The sequence below is a fragment of the Rhinolophus hipposideros genome (assembly GCF_964194185.1).
Source record: "Rhinolophus hipposideros genome assembly, chromosome: X".
Lineage (NCBI taxonomy): Eukaryota > Metazoa > Chordata > Mammalia > Chiroptera > Rhinolophidae > Rhinolophus > Rhinolophus hipposideros.
The window spans coordinates 32,478,537-32,502,207 of record NC_138046.1 but is presented as its reverse complement, the minus strand read 5'-3'; the positions used below and the strand labels follow the sequence as shown (position 1 = coordinate 32,502,207).

Sequence of the window (23,671 nt, the reverse complement as noted above, 5' to 3'; positions counted from 1 at the left end):
TTTCTATTGGGTCCAGAATGGATGAACGGATGGCTTTAGCCCAGGATCTCTGGACAAACATGTATAATTCATGCACTTGACATTTGACATCCTTCATCTCCTTGGACTTTCCAGTTTCAGTAAACTAATCTATCTACTTGAGTCCCAGCTCCTTGTCTAACTCTTCCTTTTTCTTTTGGTGGGGCTGAAGGTGGAGGGCTGAAAAAAAAAGTTAGACGTGGAAAAAAATCAATAGACAGAGTTTCTACTTGGAGGTTTGCAACTTGCAACTAGCCAGGTCTATGGCCTTGGACAAGTTATTTAACCTTTCTTGCCCTCAGTTTCCTTGTATTTCAGAAACTTGTATATTTCTTGCTCATTGTTTACCATCTGTCCCTCCCTACACACTGTAAACTCCACAAATGCAGGAACATTTGCTTTCCTCACTGATGTATTCCAAGAGCCAAGCACATGGCACATAGTAGTTGCTCAATGAAAATTTGTTTACCAGATGGGTATTTCATATCTCTGTTAGCGGTGTGTTACTATTCATCCAATCCTGCAATGTAGAAATCATAGAATGAGTGAAAATTCCTGCCTCCCCTTACACTTACACAGTAACCAAGTCCTATTTCCTCATGTCTGTCCTTTCCTCTCCATCTGTACTTAAATTCCCTTATATCAAGTATTCATCATTTTTCACTCTATTCTCCAAACCATTTTCAGAGTGATCTTTCTAAAATGCAAACACAGGCATAATGCTAACCTCTTTAAACCCCTTCTATGGCTTTTCTATTGTCCTCAGGATGAAGTCCAAACTCTTAGATATGGCATATAGGGCACTTCATGATCTGTGAAGTCTTTTGTGACTAGTTCTTAGACCTTTAGGTATTGTTAAATACACCCTGATCATTGCATCTCTCTCCCTTTTATAGCACTTAGTGAAAGATAGTCTATATATTTATTCACACTTGTCTCCTCAACTATAGATCGGTTTCATCATAAAATATCCCATTGCCTGACATGCTGACAGGGACATAATAAGGGTTTAATAAATGTTTGGCAAATGAACAATTAAATGAGCAGGTTAGAATGGTGGAATGGCCCTCACATCCAAGGACAAACTGCTTAACCTCTCTGTGCCACAGTGTATTGGACTCCTTAGGGATGTTAAGGCAGGTGAACTAGAAACCATCACATTTGTGAAACACTGAACTAGATATCTCTACCCTTTCTTCCAGATCTAATCTGTGGGGCTACGATTTCCCCCTCGTCATTTGGTTTGTATTGGTGAGTAAGCGTGGTTTGAAGTGAAGGTGGAATAGGGTAGGGTTTAGGGTACTTCATCTGAGAGAGAAGGAAGGAGGGCAAGTGTTGAAAAATGTTCATAATTAGCGTTTTCCTCCCCTTCTAAGTGATTTTCTTCTTTGCTGACAGAACTGGCACATGTCTTTTTTTGTATTAAGAAGGAGGAGTGAGCTGGGCAAAGAGAAACTCTCAATACATTGAGTTTAATGACAATTCATTGGAAATACAAATATTTGAATTTGTGCAACTGGTGAGTGGTATATTATCTGAAATTTTACACAATTCTGAGGCATTAAGAAGGACAACAGAAGGGATGTGAGTGGCTTGAGGAAGATATTGTGTGGCACAGCATCACTGTTCAATCACTAAGTGTTTATTAAGCCACATATAAAGGCAAGTTTTTGATTCAACGTTAAGAACCCTATCATGGTAAATATACTAAATGTTGGTGTTTTCTAGGGTTCTGACTTCATTCTCATTTTCCACTTTTCCTGGACAAGAAAGTTCTTTCCTATGGTCCAAATTATGTGCCAACTATTTTTATCCAGCTCAGGATTCTCCCCTAAATTCCATTCTTGACTATCAATCCTTCCCTGGACATATTCTGTAGATACCTCCAGTTCAGCACATCCACAGCTGAACTCACCATGTCCTGTTCCCCTGCCCCAAACCTGCTCTTTCATCTTATGATTTTCTCTCTCAGTTGGTGGTGCTTCCTTTTATCCCAACCACCAAAAGTAGTTATTCCTGTTTCCTCACTTTCTAGTCTACTCTTTTCTGATCTGTCTCCACTTCACCATTCTCACAACTGCAGTTTCAGTTCAGGTCCTTCTCACCATCTTGCTCCTGGTTTACTCCGGTAATAACATCACACTTGCCTTTTATGACCCTATATCATCCATCTCTAATTGGTCATCTCAGTCGCCATCAAAGTGGTCTATCTAAAATGCAGTTTGTTATAAACCACTCAGTGGCTTCTTACTGTGTCAACAGGAAATACCAATTCCTTAGCATAGTGTGTAAATAAAACTCCCAGTCTGGCTCCTGCCCATTTCTCCAATTTTACCTTCTTCTGGACTCTTAGGCTGCACCTATACCCATTGACTTGTAAGACTCCAAATGTTTCATTTGGATTTACATCTCTATTTCTTTAAGTTACTCCTTCTGCCTGGAATGTTCTTTCCTCTCTTGTCCACCTGAAAAACATGTATGGTAAGTCCTTACTTAATGTCGTTGATAGGTTCTGCTACTTTAAGTGAAATGATGTACACAGAAACAAATTTTACCACAGGCTAATTAATATAAACAAGACTTAACTTCCTACTGCATCTCATCAACATTATAACAAAATGACATTGAACAAAATGGCATATTCAAGAATCTGCTGTAATCATCTCTCTAGTGTTCATTCAAGTATTAAGACTTCTCTAAAGTCTAGCCTGACTGTATGGCCTCTTTTCACAGAAATAACCTACTGCTCCCTCTTTGTGCTCTGCAGTCTGTGGCTCTGGACATAGTCCAACAATACTTTTTTACACATGATGATGGGCTCCTAGAGGACAGTATAGTTCAGTGGTTAAATGCAAAGAATGTGAAGCCTGAATAACAGTCCAAATACTAACTTTGATACTTGTTATATAGGTAACTTTGGGCAAGTTTTTTAACCTCCCTGTGCTTCAGTTTCCTCATTTGCAACGTGGGTGTAATTATAATAGAGATATTATGAAGATTTAGTGAATTCAAGGTGTGATCAAACAATACAGTGAATATTGAAATAAAAAGTATATTACAGTCAAAGACACATTATACATAAAAATACTCCCCTTTGCTTCAAATACACTTATCCTATTATTCTTGCCACTTTCTGAAGCAATTCTGGAAGTACTCTTTTATGAGTGTCTTTAGTTGCGCTGTTGTGGCTGCCTTGATGTCTTGAATCATTTTGACTTTGGGGAAGAGCCAGAAGTTGCAAGGTGCCAGATCCCGTGAATAAGGGGGATGAGGACACACCATAACGTTTTTTTGTTTTTTTTTTTTTGACAGAAATTGCTGTACCAGAGCGATGTGTAACACACAGACTTTACGTTGTGGTCACAAAATACAGTGAATGCTGCTGCGGAGTGTCATCCAACGGAAAGGCAGGGATCTTCAATATGGGAAGCAGCGCGTAGAACCACAGTAACAGTGTGTGTGACAAGTTCCAACTTGTTAAATGCAGTCAGTCAGGTGCTGTGTGAGCTGCAGTTGAGAGAAGGTGTATTTTAAAGTGTGTCATAAATCATCCTCCACCATGAAAATGCTGCATGTCATACATCACTTCTGGTATATAGCAATTTCTGTCAAATAAAAACATTACAGTGTGTCCTCATCCACCTTATTCACAGGATCTGTCACCCTGCGACTTCTGGCTCTTCCCCAAAGTCAAAATGATTCAGCATATCAAGGCAGCCATGACAGCGCAACTAAAGACACTCACAAAAGAGGACTTCCACAACGGTTTCAGAAAGTGGCAAGAAAGATGCGAAAAGTGTGTTCGAAATGATGAGAGGGATTAATGGCAATGTGTCTTTTAGTAATATTTTTATGTAAACATTCACTGTACTTTTTTTTCTTTTTCTTTTCTTTTTTAATTTATTTATTGGGGTGACAATTGTTAGTGAAATTACATAGATTTCAGGTGTACAATTCTTTATTACATCATCTATAAATCCCATTGTGTGTTCACCACCCAGAATCAGTTCTCCATCCATCACCATATATTTGATCCCCCTTACCTTCATCTCCCTCCCCCCACACCCCTTGCCCTCTAGTAACCACTAAACTATTGTCTGTGTCGATGAGTTTTTGTTTCTCATTTGTTTGTCTTCTTCTTTTGTTGTTTTTGGTTTATATACCACGTATCAGTGAAATCACAGGGTTCTCTGCTTTTTCTGTCTGACTTATTTCGCTTAGCATTTGACTCTCAAGATCCATCCATGTTGCCACAAATGTTCTTATATCATCTTTTCTTACCGCCGAATAGTATTCCATTGTGTACATATACCACAACTTCTTTATCCATTCATCCGTCGAAGGACATTTTGGTTGTTTCCATGTCTTGGCCACCGTAAACAAAGCTGCAATGAACATTGGAGTACACGTGTCTCTATAGAGAAATGCTTTCAGATTTTTTTGGTAGATACCCAGGAGAAGGATTGCTGGGTCATATGGTAATTCTATTCGTAATTGTTTGAGGAGCCTCCACACTGCCTTCCATAATGGCTGCACCAGTCTGCAGCCATTCCAACCAACAGTGTGTGAGGGTTCCTTTTTCTCCACAGCCTCTCCAACACTTGTTAATATTTGTCTTGTTGATGATAGACATTCTGACTGGGGTGAGGTGATATCTCATTGTGGTTTTTATTTACATTTCTCTGATTATTAGTGATGTTGAGCATTTTTTCATATGTCTATTTGCCTTTTGTATGTCCTCTTTGGAGAAATGTCTCTTCAGGTCTTCTACCCATTTTTCAATTGGGTTGTTTTTTGTTGTTGTTGTTGACCTTCATGAGTTCCTTGTATATTTTGGATATTAGCCCCTTACCGGAGGCACTGTTTGCAAAAATCTTCTCCCATTCAGTTGCTTCCCTCTTTATTTTGTCGATGGTTTCTTTTGCTGTGCAGAGGCTTTTACGTTTCACATAGACCCATTTGTTTATTTTATGTTTCACTTCCATTGCCTTTGGAGTCAAATTCATAAAATGCTCTTTGAACCCAAGGTCCATAACTTTAGTACCTATGTTTTATTCTATGCAGTTTATTGTGCCAGGTCTTATGCTTAAGTGTTTGATCCATTTTGAATTAATTTTGTTACATGGTGACAGATAGCAGTCCAGTTTCATTCTTTTGCACGAAGCTATCCAATTCACCCAGCACCATTTATTGAAGAGGCTGTCTTTCCTCCATTGTATGTTTTTAGCTTCTTTATCAATAATTGTCTGTCCGTATTTATGAGGTTTTATTTCTGGGTTCTCAGTTCTATTCCATTGGTCTATGTGTCTGTTTTTCTGCCAATACCATGCTGTTTTGATTATAGTAGCCCTGTAGTACAAGCTAAAGTCAGGGAGTGCGATACCTACAGTAATGTTCTTTTTCAATTAAGATTGCTTTCGCTCTTCGGGGTCATTTGTGGTTCCAAACAAATCTTTATTTTTTGTTCAATTTCTTTAAAAAATGCAATTGGGAATTGATGGGGATTGCATTAAATCTGCATATTGCTTTGGGTAATATGGCCATTTTAACTATGTTGATTCTTCCAATCTGTGAGCACGGAAGGACTTTCCATTTCTTTGTGTCTTCTTTAATTTCTTTCAAAAATGTCTTATGGTTTTCAGCAAATAGGTCCTTCACATTCTTGGTTAAGTTTATTCCTAGGTATTTTATTCTTTTTGCTTCAATTGCAAAGGGAATTGTTTTTTTGTATTTCTTTTTCTGAGATTTCATTGTTAGTGTATAGGAATGCAATGGACTTTTATATGTTGATTTTATAGCCAGCAATTTTACTGTATTCGTTGATTGTTTCTAACAGATTTTGGTGGAGTTTAGAGTTTTCTATATATATCATCATGTCATCTGCAAAAAGTGATAATTTAACTTCTTCATTCCCAATTTGGATGCCTTTTATTTCTTTTTCTTGCCTGATGGCTCTGGCAAGGACTGCCAGCACTATGATGGAAAGCAGAGGTGATAGGGGACAGCCCTGTCGTGTTCCTGAATGTAGAGCAAAGGGCTTCAGTTTTTCACCATGAATTATGAGATTAGCTGAGGGCTTGTCATATATGCCCTTTATTGTGTTAAGGTATTTTCCTTCTATACCTATTTTATTAAGTGTTTTAATCATAAATGGATGTTGTATCTTGTCAAATGCTTTTTCTTCATCAATTGATATCATCATATGCTTTTTGTCATTTATTTTGTTTATGTGATGTATCACATTGATGGATTTGCGGATGTTGAACTGTCCTAGTGCCCTGGGGATGACCCCTACTTGGTCGTGATGAATAATCTTTTTAATGCATTGTTGTACTCGATTTGCTAGATTTGTGTAGGATTTTTGCATCTGTATTCATCAGAGATATTGGTCTGTAGTTTTCTTTCTTTGTGTTGTCCTTACCATGTTTTGGTATCAGGGTAATGTTGGCCTCATAAAATGAGTTAGCGAGTACTGTCTGTACTTCAATTTTTTGGAAGAGTTTGAGCAGGATTGGTATTAGATCCTCTTTGAAGGTTTGGTAGAATTCACTAGTGAAGCCATCTGGACCCGGACTTTTGCTTTTGTGAAGGTTTTGGATGACTGGTTGAATTTTGTTACTGGTGATTGGTCTGTTTAAATTTTCCAGTTCTTCATGGTTCAGCCTTCGAAGGCTATGTTTCTAAGAACTTGTCCATTTCTTCTAGGTTATTGAATTCGGTGGCATATAATCCTTCACAGTATTCTTGAATGATACTTTGTATTTCTGTGGTGTCCGTGATAACTTCCCCTTTTTCATTTCTGATTTTGTTAATTAGTGTCTTCTCTCTTTTATGTTACTGAGTCTAGCCAAGGCTTTGTCAATTTTGTTTATCTTTTCAAAGAGCCAGCTTTTTGTCACATTAATTTTTTTCCATTGTCTTTTTGTTCTCTATTTCATTTAGTTCTGCTCTGATTTTTATTATTTCCTTTCTTCTGCTGACCTTGGGTTTCACTTGTTCTTTTTTTTCTAGTTCTTTAAGGTGTACCATGAGGTTATTTATTTGGGATTTTTCTTGTTTCTTGAGATAGTCCTGCAATGATATAAATTTCCCTCTTAAAACGGCTTTCGCTGCATCCCCAAAATTTTGGTAGGATGTATTTTCATTGGTTTTTGTTTCTATGTATCTTTTGATCCCTCCTCTAATTTCTTCTTTGACCCAGTCGTTCTTTAAAAGTATGTTGTTTAATCTCCATGTATTTGTGTTTTTTCCTGCTTTGTTTTTGCAGTTGATATCCAATTTCAAAGCCTTGTGATCAGAGAATATGCTTGGTATGATTTCAATCTTCTTAAATTTGCTGAGGCTGATTTTATGTCCCAATATATGCTCTGTCCTTGAGAATGTTCCATGTACACTTGAAAAGAATGTATAGTCTTATGTTTTAAGATGAACTGCTCTGTATATGTCAATTATGTCCATTTCATCTAATGTGTCATAATAGGCACATAGGGCTGATATTTTGTTATTTCTTTTCTGTTTGGATGAGCTATGCATAGATGTCAATGAATTATTTAAATCCCCTAGTATAATTGTGTTGGTCAATTTCTCCCTTTAGTTCTGTTAGTAGTTGCTTGGTATATTTTGGTGCTCCCTGGTTGGGGGCATAAATATCGATGACTGTTATGTCTTCTTGTTGTATAGTCCCCTTTACCACTATGAAATGTCCATCTTTGTCTCTTGTTACCTTTTTCACTCTGAAGTCTGTTTCATCGGAAATCATTATGGCTACACCAGATTTTCTCTGGGTAGCATTTGCTTGGAGTGTCAATTTCCACCCTTTCACTTTCAGTCTATGCTTGTCCTCATAGCTGAGATGTGTCTTGGAGAAAGCATATGGTTGGGTTTAGTTTTTTGATCCAATCTGCTACTCTGTGTCTTTTTATTGGTGAGTTCAGTCCATTTACCTTTAGGGTGATTATTGATACATGAGGATTTCCTGTCATTCTATCTTTAGTTTTCGGCAAGGCTGTGTCTCCATTGTTTCTTTGCCTTTTTGTTGTTTTGTATTATTTCTGTGTGGTGGTATTCTATAATGTTTCCCTCTGTTTCTTCTTTTATTATGGTATATATTTGAGTTCTGGATTTTTTTTGAGTGGTTACCCTTAAGTTTATGTAAAAGAAAGTTTGATATTTAGAGTATTCCATTTTCTTCGGCACGCTTACTTTCTCAATTCCCATATTCCGGTTCAGGACTTTACTCTCCCCCTTTTTATGTTTCAGTTGCTACAAACTGTCCCTGTTGATGGTGGTAGAATACAAGGTAGTATTTCTTGTAGTGCAGGTCTTGTATTAGAGAATTCCCTCAGCTTTTGTATGTCTGGAAAGGTCTTTATTCTCTCCTTTTATCTAAAGGATGTCTTTGCTGGATATACTATTCTTGTCTCATAATGTCTCTCTTTCATTAGTTTGAATATTTGTTTCCACTCCGTCCTGGCTTGTAGAGTTTCTGCTGAAAAATCTGATGATAATCTAATGGGCTTTCCTTTGTAGGTTACCGTTTTCTTTTCCCTGGCTTCCTTGAGTATTCTTTCTTTGTTGTTGATTTTAGACAGCTTCAACACAATGTGCCTTGGAGAAGGCCTGTTGGGATTGAGGTAATTAGGTGTTCTATTTGCTTCTTGGATTTGAGGACCCAGTTCTGTCCACAAGTTTGGGAAGTTCTCATCAACAATTTGTTTGAACATATTCTCTGTTCCCTTCTCTCTTTCTTCTCCTTCTGGTATGCCCATTATTCTTATATTGCTCTTTCTATAGAGTCAGAAAGTTCTTGTAGAGTTCTTTCATTTCTTTTAAGTCTCAAATTTCTTTCTTCTTCCATGTGTGTCATTTCCAGGTTTCTCTATCGATGTCACTGATTCTTTCCTCCATCTGGTCAACTGTACTACCTAAGCTGATTATTTCATTCTTAATTTCTTCTATTGCGTTCTTAATCTCCAGAAATTCCATTTGGTTCTTTTTCAAAATTTCAATATCTTTCGTAAAATGCTCATGTTATTCTTTGATTTCATTTCTGAGTTCCTTAAATTGCCTTTCTGTTTTTTCTTGCATCTTGTTGAGTTTTTTCAGAACTGCAATCTTGAATTCTCTGTCATTTACGTCCCATATTTCCATATCTTTAAGTTTCTTTTCTGGAGACTTTTCACTTTCTTTTTGAGCTGTCTTGTTGCCTTGGTTATTCATGGCAATTACTGATTTATTATTTCTCTTCCTAGACATCTACAGGAGTGGCTTCTGCAACAGGTTGATAGGAAGAGGTCTTTCTTTTGTTTGCCAATAATTGTTGGTAGAATGTTTTATTTTCTCTCTGACTGCAGCCTTTTTTTTTCCTCTCTCAAACAGTAGAGCTATGTTTTCTCTGCACTATTCTAGCTTCTCACACAATGGGGGGATTTCCTGGGAATCTGGCTTCTCCTCTGTTAACAGTTCACCTGGGTCATAGGGCCCCACGTCCCTGTTGGGATGCAGAGAGCTTTTGAATTTCCAAAGCTCTTTTTGCACCAGATTAACAGCCTGTGTGTTTCAGCCGTTCTGTTTATTTCTGCAGGGGTCCCCCCAGATAGGTGGGGCCAGGGGCGGGGTGAGTGGTGAGAGGTGGCCCAGAGCAATGGCGGCGAACACCACCACCAAAGCCAGTCCGCTTCCACAGTCCTCCCCCCTGCCGGATCCAGTTGGGCTGCTCATCTGTGTCTGCGGTCCACAGTTCTTAGAACAGCAAATATCCTTTCCTTTTGATCTGACACTGCTACTGTTCCACTTCTTGCATGGGACCGGTGGGGGTGGGGCAAGCTCTGGGAGGGTACGGGGGGGTGGCTAGTATTAGTGCCTAAGGCTTCCGTACGGGGGGTGGCTAGTATTAGTGCCTAAGGCTTCCATTCTCTGCTCCGCAGTGAAGGCTTAAATCACCATTTTCAGCCTTCTTCCCTCAGTTTTTTCTCCGAGGTCTCTGCCGTGACCGTTGTGTTCAGCCTTGTTATACGCTGCCCCCTAAACCCTGTGGGCCATAAGTGGAGCCCTAGCGGTCCGAGTTCTTCCCTCTCCCGCCGCTGCAGCGAGCTTGGAGCAATGAGCCAGGTCTGCGTCCTGCGCCCAAATGGAACTGTCTCTGCAGTTTTCCCTTTCCTCCTCCCCCGCTCGTGTGATTCTCCCACCTGTAGGTGAATTCAGTAGTGTGCCTCTTCGTCTTGCCTGTCTGCTGTGCAGGGAGTCCTTTGTGGAGTTATTGTTGTTTGATTAGTTGTAAATTCCAGGGGAGCTTTACAGGGGCTCACCTCACGCCACCATTTTGATGACCATAACCCACTGCACTTTTTGATCACACCTCATCGTATATGTACAACAGAATGCTTAATACATAATTGTTATGTATTAAGTAAACATGTGCTCTGATAGTAATATTAATTTTAATGTTAATATTATTGTAAACTTGAAGCTCTATGCCATGATTTCTAACTGATGAAAGGATGGAAGGTGTTCAATAATATTTAGTAAGTTAATAATCAACATAGAGCTATACTGTGGGGACAGAGCCCCAGAAAGCAGTTTCTAGGCTCTCAGCCTCACATAGAAAGGTGCTGGGTCGGGTAGTAAATGGCCATCAACTGTGATCAGATGGCCATCAGCTGTAACCAGTGAACCATTGGCCACTAATATAACTGCTGTGGCTACACTAGCAGAAAAAATGGCAGCTAGCAAGAGCGGATTGCAGAGAGGCGGATGCCGCCGGTGATAATATAGTGATGTGACTCCCCTACTTATGGCTCCGTGGGTGTTCCTTTTTGGCCTAGCCATATCCTGTGTTCTTATGTGGGGAGCGTGAGCAGAGAACCCGCATGCCGCCCCACAGGACACATGGCGTAGTCGGCAGGATAGGGTGCTGGCCAAAGCTTTCCGAAGGGCAGTGGAGCAGTTTGTGCGTATGAACATTCAGTCTCAGGAAGACCAGGAGGAGCAGCTGCCGGAGAGCTGGACCCACGTGGAGGGGTGGAAAGATGTGGATGGTTCCCCAACCAGCAGAGGCCGGAGAAAGCGAAGGTTGTTGCCACCCTGTGGGCTGGGAAATGCTTGCTGAGGCAGCCCGGATGCAGGACTTATAGTCCCAGGAGGAAACACTTGCTGAGTCCTCCGTGGGAGATGAGGGTGAGGTCAAGGTCATCCCTCACCCCCAGGACAGCCCTGGTGAATGACTATGAACTATGGGGAATTGCGTTCTATCCCTGATTTAATGGACAGCTTGATTGTTTGTTTGGGAACATACCACCATGTAGTGGAACTGGCGGATGTTTGCTTTTGTGTCTTGACTGGCTGCCATCGAGAATATGTAAGCACCTTGACTGTGAGCCGCTGTTGTTCCAGCACGGTACCCCGAGAGGCCCAGAGAGAGTGGCAGTGCCCTGAGAGTCCTGGCTAAGCCCAGGAAGTCTGGCTGTGACCAGAGAGAGTGGCAGTGCCCTGAGAAATACTGGCTGTGCCCAGAAGTACTGGTGGTGCCCTGAGAAACCCTGTCTGTGCCCGGAGAGATTGGTGGTACCCTAAGAAGCTCAGGAATTCTGGCTGTGCCCAGAAGTACTGGTGGTGCCCTGAGAAACCCTGGCTGTGCCTGGGGAGACTGGTGGTACCCTAAGAAGCCCAGGAAGTCTGGCTGTGCCCAGAAGTACTGGTGGTGCCCTGAGAAACCCTCGTTGTGCTCAGAGAGCCTGGCTGTGTCCAGGATATTGCATTCACCTCCTCACTCCTCGCACAGGGACCCTCATGGAAGACGCTTGTCACGTAGATTGTGAGGCAAGACCCTGTAGGTGTGGAGTGTAGGGAAAGAGCCCCAGAAAGCAGTTTCCAGGCTCTCGGCCTCACATAGAAAGGTGCTGGCTCAGGTAGTAAATGGCCATCAACTGTGATCAGATGGCCATCAGCTGTGGCTAGTTGGCCATCAGCTGTAACACATAAGCCATTGGCCACTAATATAACTGCTGTGCCTACACTAGCAGGAAAAAATGGGGACTATCAAGAGCGGATTGCAGAGAGGCGGATGCCACTGGTGAGAATATAGTGATATGACTCCCCTACTTATGGCTCCGTGGGTGTTCCTTTTTGGCCTCACCGTGTCCTGCTTTCTTACGTGGGGAGCGGGACCAGAAATCCCACAGGCCACCCCTCATGACATATACTCTATGTTCCCATGATGCCCAGTCACTTCCCTTTTCTAACCCTCTTCTAACTTGTTCAGTGTGTCTCTTCCACTAGACAATAAGCTCCTTTTGTGCAAGGAGCACATCCATCTTGTTTACCACTATATCTCCTATGCCAAGCACATAGTAGGCACACATATTTGCTAACTATATAAATGGAGTATGTTTAAGATCTGCATTTTAGTTATCACATTGTCTTTAGCATTTTAATCATTTTCTGAAATTGTAAAATACAATCCTCTCTCCCACATTATTTCTATGTGATGTGACAAAATTTTGTACGATAAAGTTATTAGGTTAGAATTCATTCTCTTAATAGAAGGATTCTTCTGTTTCTTTACAGCACAGGATTGTGGTCTTTTCAGTTCATGAGCTAATTCAGTGGTACAAAAACTCTGAAATAGTATCTATAACTTCTGCTTACCACATGTGATTTTACATCAATAAAATTCAAAGGCAAAGGCTTGTTGCAAAAAAAATGAAAAATAAATGATCCCTTATTTTTAGTGTAGGTGGAAAAATAAGTAATGTATGAGGTGTGACAACTAAGTTCACGAACTTGTTGCAATGATGTTGCTAACCTTTTTCTGATATCAAAGGGATTATTCATTATGAATTTGTACCAAGTGGACAGTTAATTATGTTTAGTATTTGGAAGTGCTGAAAAGGTTGCTTGAAAAAGTTACATGATCTGAACGTTTTGCCAACAGTTCATGGCTCTTGCATCATGACTAGGGTTTCCGGGCGGGAATTCCTGCCCATTCTCTTGAATTTTCCTCAATTTCCCATTCCCGAATCCCAAGAAAAGTTGGTCAGGAAATCAGGAAAATCGGCTCCTTGAACCTAGGTGGTTGGTAGTACCTGCTGTCACTTGGTGGAAACAATTCATCGTGGAGAACAGAAAACAGTTTATACCTCAGGATTCAGGAATGGGAAAGCGAAAAAAATTCCTGAGAATGGGCAGGATTTCCCACCCAGAAACTCTAATCATGACAATGCACCAGCTCACATGGCACTGTCTGTGAGGGAATTTTTAGCCAGTAAATAAATAGCTGTATTGGAACACGCTTCCTACTCACCTGCTCTGACCTCCAGTGATTTCTTTCTTTACCAGAAGATAAAGGAAATATTGAAAGGAAGACATTTTGGTGACATTCAGGACATCAAGGGTAATACAATGACAGCTCTGATGGCCATTCCAGAAAAAAAGAGTTCCAAACTTGCTTTGAAAAGTGGACTAGGTGCTGGCATTTGTACGTAGCTTCCCAAGGGGAGTACTTCAAAGGTGACCATAGTGATATTCAGCAATGAGGTATGTAGCACTTTTCCTAGAATGAGTTTGTGAACTTAATTGTCTGACCTCATATACAAATACCTACAGCATGATTCATTTTTTTACTCTCTAGCAATGAGCACAATAGAATTTCAAAGGATCCTGTTGATGTGATCAGGAAAGGTTTTATAGAATGTCTAAAACTTTAGTTGGTCTTGGTGGATGGGTTGGATTTTCACAGGTGAAAAGGTAACAGTAGTCCTTGCTGAGGAAAGGGCATAGAGAAAAGTGTGGACATATGATGTATTGGGGGTAAGAAGAGCACACAGATTACTATAGCAGAAGGAGGGATTAATGCAGAAAGCAGAAGTAGAAGACAGGATGGAGATAGAGATTTAAAATGGTTCGTGTTGCGTTTGTAATAACAGGATATTTCAAATGTATAGAGAATGGTGAACTGTGGGTGATGTCAGAGTAGGGAATAGAAAAATGAAAACATAGTTATGGGAAGAGTAATTGGGCAACAATATGGTAATATATAAATAGAGTAGAGAGATTTCCTGGGCTAAGTTGTGTGTACAAGTGATGAAACACCCAGTGGAAATATTCAGCAAATAGTTGGAAATGAAGGATTTTTTTGAATTTGGGTAAGCATAGATTTGAAATAATCTGTATAGAAGTGATAGTGAGAGACTTGGGAATGGATAAAATAATTATAAGAAAATGTAGAATGAAGACAGAGGTCCTTGCACAGATCCATTACAATGAAAAGCATGATTAAAAACCCAGCAGTCTGTTGTATTAAAAACCCAGTACATACTAGCTTAGGAAATACTTGAAAGCCCTTCACGACCCATGAAAGGAATACAGATCATACTTTAAGAAGTACTACCTTAAGGCAAAGACCAGTGAGAACATGGGAGTGGAGGAAGGAGATGAGAATAACTCCAATGTACCTGTTGAGCAGTCAGATCCTGTCCACTTGGGGTCACAGCTGCACATTCCAGTGTCTAGAAGAAAAGTCCCATGGCCTGAGCACTGTTCTTGACATATAAGAAGTGGAGTTTCACAGTTGATTCCTCCCCAACCAGTGGAACAGTGACATTCTCCTTTCACACAGATGCCATGGCTGGAACACATTGGGTCTAAGCAGTCCTCTGAAGGCCCAAAAAGGGGAGGAAAGGTTAAAAGTGAACAGGTGTGGCCAGTATACCTGAGGATAATGAAACTGAGATACATTGATTTCCTAATATTATGGCATTTCTGCTTTTAATTAGGCAATAATATGACTCAGGTCAAACCACAAGATTATTAACACAGAGATATGGTAAGATATCATAACAGTTGCATACTAAATTTAGAAAATAAGAAAACCATACGTGTATGTTGTGTGAAATTGTTAGCAGTGTGTAGTACTCCCACACAAATGGGTGGGTGTACCAATGTGGCCTTTCAATAGGAATACCTCGGCGTTGCAAAAGAGCCCAAGAAGTTTTGGTAAGTCATTCCTTGTCTTTTCTGAAATTGGAATCATAGTTCCCAGAAATGCCTTTTCCTTGATATGTCTAGAGGAGTTAATATATATTTTAAGTTTGGATTATTCAAGGTATTGAATGAAGTGACTGCTGTTGCATGAAATCATACAATATAATACATTTATTATAATATCTCATTTATTCCTTAGAAACACTGAAAGTGCAACAGTTTAAACCCGACTTAAAAATTATTTTCTTTGTGGCTTCTCCTTCTATCAGGACACTGACAGTTTCTAATGTTTTAGAATATCACAGACTCAATTTTCTGATTCTGTGAATCTGGAAATTTTTGAACACATGTATAATTTTTGGATACACATATATTTTGGGACAAATGTATAAACTATGTTTGAAGTAGATTCCTATGGTTGCCTTGGGGATAATTGTTTTATGCTTTTAACTGAATGACCATTCCATGGAAAATAGGAAAGTTGATTTCCAAATTTCTAGTCTTCCCATATAAATAAAATGTGACTAAAATAATTTACCACGATGCAGATGTATGCTTTGAATGACTTTCCCAGCAATGGAAAAAGACTGATACAATCTGTCATCATTTGCAAGACGAGCCTTGTTTTAGGGTGTGGTCTAAAATTAAATGGCAGAAGGTATACATAATTTTGTTCATTCATTATTTAGGAGAGGAAAAGTCTAACATATAAAATGTTGTTTTAGAAGGAGGCCATTGGTTATATTAAAGTATAATAACAATTTTAATAAATAACATTGAACTTAATAAAATTTACTTTATTCAAAGGTCACCTTCAATGACTAGGGAAGTCATATTTGAATCAGAGGCATACAGTTATATGGCTAAAGCGGCAGGGCAGGTGACATACATGAATGAGATGGACAGGATGAAAGAGAACAAAGTATGTTGGGAGTGAACTGAGAGCAAGTGTCCAGTTTAAAGGAAGCTGCTGCTAATTGGCTCTAGTTGATTGCCACTAGGTAGGAATATCAGTCCAGAGTTACCAGATTTTCTAATTGTTCATGAGAGGCTTGAAATGGAGATTTTTAGATGACACTTCTCTATTTTTAAATTGTGGAAAATAAGTCACACTAAACTACAAAAATATCATTACTGCCACCACCACTATGTGAACCCAATAAAGCACAGTTTAGTCTGTGGGCTCCTGGTCTGGGATGTCTGCTTTTTTTAAATTAAATTTATTGGGGTAATAATGGTTAGTAAAGTTGCATAGATTTTAGGTGTATCATTCTGTAATACATCAGCTATATATCACATTGTGTGTTCACCACTCAGAGTCAGTTCTACTTCTATCACCATATATCTGCTTTAAAACATTTTTTTCTATTGTATTTGAAAAATTTAGACCATTGAATGTGGTATTCTAAGCTATCTTGGTTATTCTACAGTTTTTTTTAATGACCCCTACAATGCGAATTTGAGCTAAGTCCTTTTTCAACTGCTTACATAATTTAAATTAGAAGGGTCTAAATTAATTAGATTAAATGTTTTTCATGGCAAATTGTAGATGTGACAGCACCATTTTTCTTTTGGTGAATGTGTATGTCCCTATAACATCTGAATTTACAACTTGAATATAATGATTACAGTTGGATCACCACAAAAACAATTTGCAAAAGTAACTCAGGAACTCAGGTGCCTTGTCTAGGCCCAATGCCATTCACTGGAACAGATACAATCTTCACACCACAATTCTACTACTGCTAATTGAAGGTGAAAAGCTAAACTCTTGCTTGCTTATGGAGTGGAATGACATTAAACCCTTTAGACTGCTATGTAATAGTCTTAATGAGCCATCTATAAAAAGCAATTATAGTGCATTTCGAACAGCCTTGTTCCTGAACAACAGTTGTGATGAGCCCATCTCCCATGGTAATGGTTTAATATTATTTCTAAAATCAGTCTTATTTGAGGAATGTGGCATGAAAAATGTCTGATTACTAGTCCACTTCTTTTCCAATGTGTCTCTTTAAATGATAAGACTATTGACATTTCAAGAAATGTTTGTGTGTGTGTGTGTGTGTGTGTGTGTGTGTGTGTGTGTGTGTGTGTAAAGGCTCCCTTGGGGTGCATTTTAATATAAAAGCACTGACTTGAAACTCATTAGTGGTAAGTCTGCTTCCTTAGGCATGGAGGTCAAGTTTCAGTATGAGATATGTAAAGATAAATAATATGAAACAATAATAACAGTAATTACAAATCACTCCCAAAGAAAACATTCACAAATGGTTCCAAATGTGTATATGTTATTATGCGCTTTAAAGTAAGATGTAGCCTAATGCACTCTGTAATAATGAAAGCATATAAATTAACACCTAAAATCATCAATATGCAAATTCTCAAGTTATAAGACAATGTTAAAATAAGGGAGGGGGGATCCCATTTTTCATTACTGCTCTTCAAGTGTCACAGATAAAGCCTCTTGTTAATATTAGAGATTGTCAGGAGAGAAAAGAGCTCCCCTGACTCCAACTCCTTGCTCCACATACTAAGCAGACATGTTGAACACTTATGGTTTACAAAGATCACTTCTGTCTCTACTGGAAGCACAGAATAGAGCCTTGAATAACTCAGTGAGAGAAAAGCCTGAAACAGTAGATCAAAATGGAGATCTGACCTTCCTCGCATATTTCTCCTTTGTATCCTGGCACACAGATGCAGACTCCCATGATGCAGGTGCCATGACCAAAGCAAGTTGGGTCAATGCATTGCTCTTCTGGAACGTCACACTCTGGCCCCTTCCAGCCATTTCGGCAGACACAGTGTCCTTTCTCATATTCTCCATTCCCACCACACAGCACAGGGCACGAATCTGAAGATTGGCAAATTAACTTGTAATGTTCTCATAATGCTTTTAACATCTCTGAAGAACAATTCTCTGTTGATTCTTGTATAATATTTCAGGCAAAAAAATGTACTATTCCTGTCTTAGCTTTTAATAAATAGGCACATGTTCGTGATTACAAACAGAATTTTCTTTTCATGGGAGGGCAGTAAAGATAAATTATAAAACTATCCTGAATGGAGAACTTATTTCAAGTGTTTGATTTTGATTCCACCATATACTTAAATAATTATTGCTATTATTGTTATTATTATTATTATTATTATTATTATTATTATTATTATTACAAGCTAGGCATTTTCTCTCTTATGGCCTTTCATCCTCAAGCAGATATATTCTACTTTTAGGAAGAAAAACCTGAAAATTTGAAAAACTAATAAATAGGGAGTTATTCATATTATAGAATATTACCTTTAAAAGGTTGTGCATTTAAAGAGATTCATGCTGGACCGATGTCTACTCCTATTACACATTGTGCAGACTTTTATTAGAACACTTACTTTCTTTGTCATTGTTTGTCTCACTACTAAAACTTTGACTCCTTGATGGCAGAGCCCACATCTTCTGTCTTATTCATTTCTTTATTACCAGCCATCACCTCCACTCCTATCCCTCCTACCCCCAAGATCTATCATGGTACTTGGAACCTAGCAAGTGCTGTAGAATTCTCTGTTGAATACAATTTAACCTTAAGAAATTGAGTGGCTGAGAAACCTGAGATTAAAGTATTAGCAGACTGAGAACTTCAAGAACACATTGAAAATGGGCAGAAAGCATCTCTAAAGTCATAACTGTAAGCCTATGGGAAAACATGATATGATTTACCTAAAGCTTTTCAAGAATTAAACTGGGCAAGTCTAGGAAACAGTAAAGTTTGCTAAGTTTAATTGCTGACTTTCCAGCCTTTACTTTCTAGGCAACTTATCTGATTGGTGATTGCACACTCCTAGCTTACATGGGTGTGCATAAGCAGTTACCTACTTTGCCCACATTTAAAGTCTACCTATACATTATGATTCAGTGTATGAATGATATAGAAGTATCATGTAGTGTTTGGGTCCAGACGATCTAGGTACAAATCCCAGCTGTTAGGTAACCTTGCTTAAGTTATTTCACCTCTGTGAGGTTGTTCCTCTGGCCATAAAACTGGAATAATAGCATATTTATCTCAAAGGACTATGGCAGGAATTAAAAGACATAACACAAAGTGTTTAGAACAGTGCCTGGCAGAATAGGTGCTTAACTTTTGGTAGTGAGGTGGGCAGTGTTGTTGCTATTGCTTCTGCTACTATGTACAGTAGTACCACTCCTCTTCCTTTTGAGTTCTCAAAAGACATCAGTTTCCCTAAATCAATCAGAATAACAGAGCAACATTACCTCTAGCACAGTCAGGCCCAAGGAATCCTGGGAAACAATGACAATGGCCAGAAATACATTCTCCATTTCCATTGCAGTTAGTCGAACAGTCATCCATTATTTCTAAAATAGGGGGGAAAAAAAGGAAAAAAATGAACAAATCTACAAGCTGGAGAGTGCTTGATTTTTTTAAATTGTAAAAACTCTGGGCCAATAATAGTCTTACTCTCTGCCGTCTATGGAGCACTTACTATTTAAAATCAAATGGCAAATATTTATGTAAGATGTCACATGCAGTTCCAAATTATTAAAAGCACCCTGGATTTGCTGAGTTGGCTCTTCAAGACTGGAAGTAAAAATCAACCTCATTTCTAAAGTGCATAAAGACTCTAGATGAATTGTATTCTTATGAGACATTCATGATAAAGCTAAAAATGTACTAGGATTATAGGACATTTCTGAAACGCAAAATGGGCTTAAAATGCAACCAGAAGAGCAAGTCTACTGTTTATTTTACAAATTCAGGTTGTAGCAAATAAATTTTCTTCTCTAGAATCTTAAAATATTTAATCTACTATCTTGATAGCTTAAGTATGATAATCAGTATTTCTTTTTCATTAGTAAGTGACAATAGAAGGCTTTTAAAGTAAGTGTTCATATTAAATTCACCACCACTGAAAACATTAGAACATAAGTATGTTGTTGAGAAATGCTTTCTTGACTGTCAGTGCTTATCAGTTCTCTGCCACTAATTTCTCTTCAATCTATTCTTAGAGAAGAATAGGGTTTAGAGGAATTAAGAAGATTTTCAAGGTGCCCATAGGTAGTTCTGGTGACATAAAGATGTACACTGTAAAAGGACTTTGATAGGTCTTCTGATAAGTATCTTGACGAAAAGATTGGGGGGAAGGGGTTATCACTTTGTGAGGAGTGTAAATGTCTAACTGTTACATTGTTTTGTACACCTGAAACTAATAAAAATAAATAAATAAAAATAAATAAAAAATAAAACATATAAAGTTATACAAAAGCCAGTCTCTGACAATGACATTAAAAATTATAATGCTGCACATCTGAAGTTTATGTTATTAATCAATGCTACCTCAATAAAAATTAATTTAAAAATTGTTTCTAGTTTAAAATAGATTTGAGTATAATAGTTTTAATTTCCAAGTCCATGAACTATGATGATATGTACGTTTTACTCTTGTTGTTTTCAAATAAATCATCTTTTCACTCTTTTCTGTAAGTTTTCCATACTTAGCATTCTTGAATTCTGAGTTTTATGTTCTAGGCCATTAAACTCATATTTCTCATACGTACCAGCTTTTCCTTTTCAATCCAAACTATCTACCTCATCTAGTTTCACTTGGATAAGTTATTTCCAATTAGAAAGAGATATTCTAGGAAGTGGTCTTGGCATCTTCCCCTGAGCTATGAGAATTTATAATGAGGGTTGAGAAATGGCATTTCTTCCATTGTGGACTTTTGACCGCCTGTATCAGTAGGATCACCTGAGGCACTTACAATGCACATGCCTGGGCTTCACTCCAGATCTACTGAATCTGTCTCTGAGGAATGGAGCCCAGTGGTCTACATTCTAACAGATACTGCAGGTAATCTTGAAGGCACCCACTGCATTAAAGCATTGAGAACCAATGCTTTAAATAAACTTGCATAGTTAGAGAACTTCTGATCTAGACTTGGGAGTTCTTCCCTGGGCAGAATAAAAGCAAGAAGAAGAAAGTGGTATTTAGTACAATTTGGGGATTCTTAGAAAGCTGAGAACAAATCCAGTGGCTGTGTGGATAGCCACCCTATTATCAATCACAGGACATTATTCTTCTCAGCCCTATATAAAAACATCAAATAGTCTCCTGCAGGTTTATGATGGTCTGTTCTCTAATCCTTGTGTTAGAAAACTGAGCTAGATAAGAAATTGACACATGGCATTTGCTGAAACATAACTGGGCTAGCAGGAATATAATATTTGACAAAGAACTAACTATTTTTAACTCTTTAAAACATTAGTTATTTTCATAAAATCATACATTTATTTAAAAGGTCATCATTAAAAGGCAGAGAATCTTTTTTTTTTATTCCAAGATGGAACGATTATTTCTCTATTTTCTACTTATCTAGCTTTCTTCTACCAATCAGTAGAGGCAGTTTTTAAATTTACATTTGGATTTCCCCTGCTCTGGATGGTTAATAGGAGGTCATGGAAGAAGGTTTCGAAGGTAAATGTAGTTGAGTTTCATTTCATGCAAGCTCCTATTGACAACTTTATGGAAGCAGCCTTGTGAGAATGTGACTATTATAGAAAAATCTTTTTAAATTAAAGTTTATTGGGGTGACAATTATTAGTAAAGTTACATAGATTTCAGGTGTATAATTCTGTATTACATCATCTATACATTCCATTGTGTGTTCACCACCCAGAATCAGTTTGCCTTCCATCACCATATATTTGATCCCCTTTACCCTCACCTACTACCCCCCTCCCCCCTTACCCTCTGGTAACCACTAAACTATTGTCTGTGTCTATGAGTTTTTGTTTCTTATTTGTTTGTCTTGTTCTTTTGTTGTTTTTGGTTTGTATACCACATATCAGTGAAATCATATGGTTCTCTGCTTTTTCTTTCTTTTTTTTAATTAAATTTATTGGGGTGACAATTGTTAGTAAATTTACATAGATTTCAGGTGTACAATTCTGTATTACATCATCTATAAATCCCATTGTGTGTTCACCACCCAGAGTCAGTTCTCCTTCCATCACCATATATTTGATCCCCCTTACCCTCATCTCCCTACCCCCCAACCCCTTACCCTCTGGTAAACACTAAACTATTGTCTGTATCTATGAGTTTTTGTTTCTCATTTGTTTGTCTTGTTCTTTTGTTGTTTTTGGTTTATATACCACATATCAGTGAAATCATAGGGTTCTCTGCTTTTTCGGTCTGACTTATTTTGCTTAACATTATAATCTCAAGATCCATCCATGTTGTCACAAATAGTCTTACAGAAAAAAAAACAACTTTTAATAAAGTTTGCTATCAAAATAAATAAAATCCCTACATTTTATTGACTTATCTAAGAGCTATTCCTGGGTCCACACTGCTGCACAGAGCTTTACTCCAGCAATGCAAATGAGAAGAAAAGGCAATATAGGGGGTTTTGAAAGCTGCTATCTCCACAAGGCATCAAAGAAACATTGGGACAAGCTAGGGATTCCAGGAGGAGAACGACTACAGCAAGATCACATAAATAACCAGTGATGAAAAAGAATATGTTTTCTATTTATATTGGACTCCAGGAAGCTTTGCCTTCTATCTTTTTAATCTTACTGTAGAATCACTTTCTAGACACCAGTTCATAGTGTAGAGAATAATTTTAAAGTTCTATGCTTGTAACTCTGTTCTTATGCCAGAGTCTAAAGACCCTTGGTATCTGCATCTGCACTGATGATGAGTTTTGCTTCTGGCAGGTTTTCTCAAAAGGAAAACTAAAGGTAATGAATAATTTTCTGGAATGAGTATGGTCTAAAGGGCATGGACTTTGGAATCAGATACATTGGGTGTCTCAAATCTCAATTTTGTCACTTGATGGCTGTGAGACTTTACCAAAGTATTTACTCATCCCAAGCCTCTGTTTCCTTATTTGTTATATAAGTATCACTATATCTATGCTATCAGGGTTGTGATGAGAATCAAACAAGATAACTGAATGTAAAGCATCTAGTACAGTATTTGGGGCAGAGTGGCACTCCATAAATGGCATATATTAGCATGTTACAAAGCAGACTGGCTGAGATTAGGGGTTGCTGACAACTCTGACTATACTACTGGAAAATAGTATATGTATATATTAATATAGGCTAGCAGCAAACCTATGTTAGTCATTCAATAAATGCTGGTTATTAATACTGTTTTGATCCTTGTTAGTAGCAGACCAAATATAGTTAAGTTCAATCAACTGATTCAAATATTATCAGAAACTAGAGAATAAACAGCATTTAGAATAGTTACACTCACACAAACTTTAATTTGTTTAATCAAATATATTTGTTTCCTTTTACTATGTTTAAAATAAACTTTAAAAATATCACATGACACAAATGGAAGCATGAGGAGTACGTCTTGAAATCTCCTCTGGAGTTTACAAATTGAACCGCTATAATTCCAAAAAGGACTCCCTCCACGGCACACAAGCAACCCAGAGAGACATGCAATTGGAATCCTCTAGAGGTTGGCAAATTGGGCGAGCAGGGGAAGAGAGAAGGTGCAAGTACAGAGACATGGGCTGTGGGCCACTGTACACAGACTGGAATTTGGAGCTCCTTACATTCCAGAGCTACTGCAGTCATGGGAGAGGGAAGAATTCAGATTGCTAGCACTCTCTTTATAGCCTACAGTCTCGCCTGAGGTAATA

The 23,671-nt window shown here is 38.3% G+C and overlaps 1 protein-coding gene across 5 annotated transcripts in view; it reads right to left on the bottom strand.

The window, feature by feature from the left end:
- The window catches only part of TENM1 (teneurin transmembrane protein 1), a 1,334,622-nt gene that overhangs the window by 339,421 nt on the left and 971,530 nt on the right, over positions 1 to 23,671 (bottom strand). For all 5 annotated transcript variants that reach the window (XM_081042768.1, XM_081042771.1, XM_081042770.1 and 2 more), the window contains 3 exons: positions 19,262 to 19,363; positions 17,657 to 17,851; positions 14,469 to 14,669 (listed from right to left, as the gene is read on the bottom strand). In XM_081042768.1, the coding sequence (XP_080898894.1) occupies positions 14,469 to 14,669; positions 17,657 to 17,851; positions 19,262 to 19,363 (498 nt within the window). The remainder of the gene's footprint in view (positions 1 to 14,468; positions 14,670 to 17,656; positions 17,852 to 19,261; positions 19,364 to 23,671) is intronic.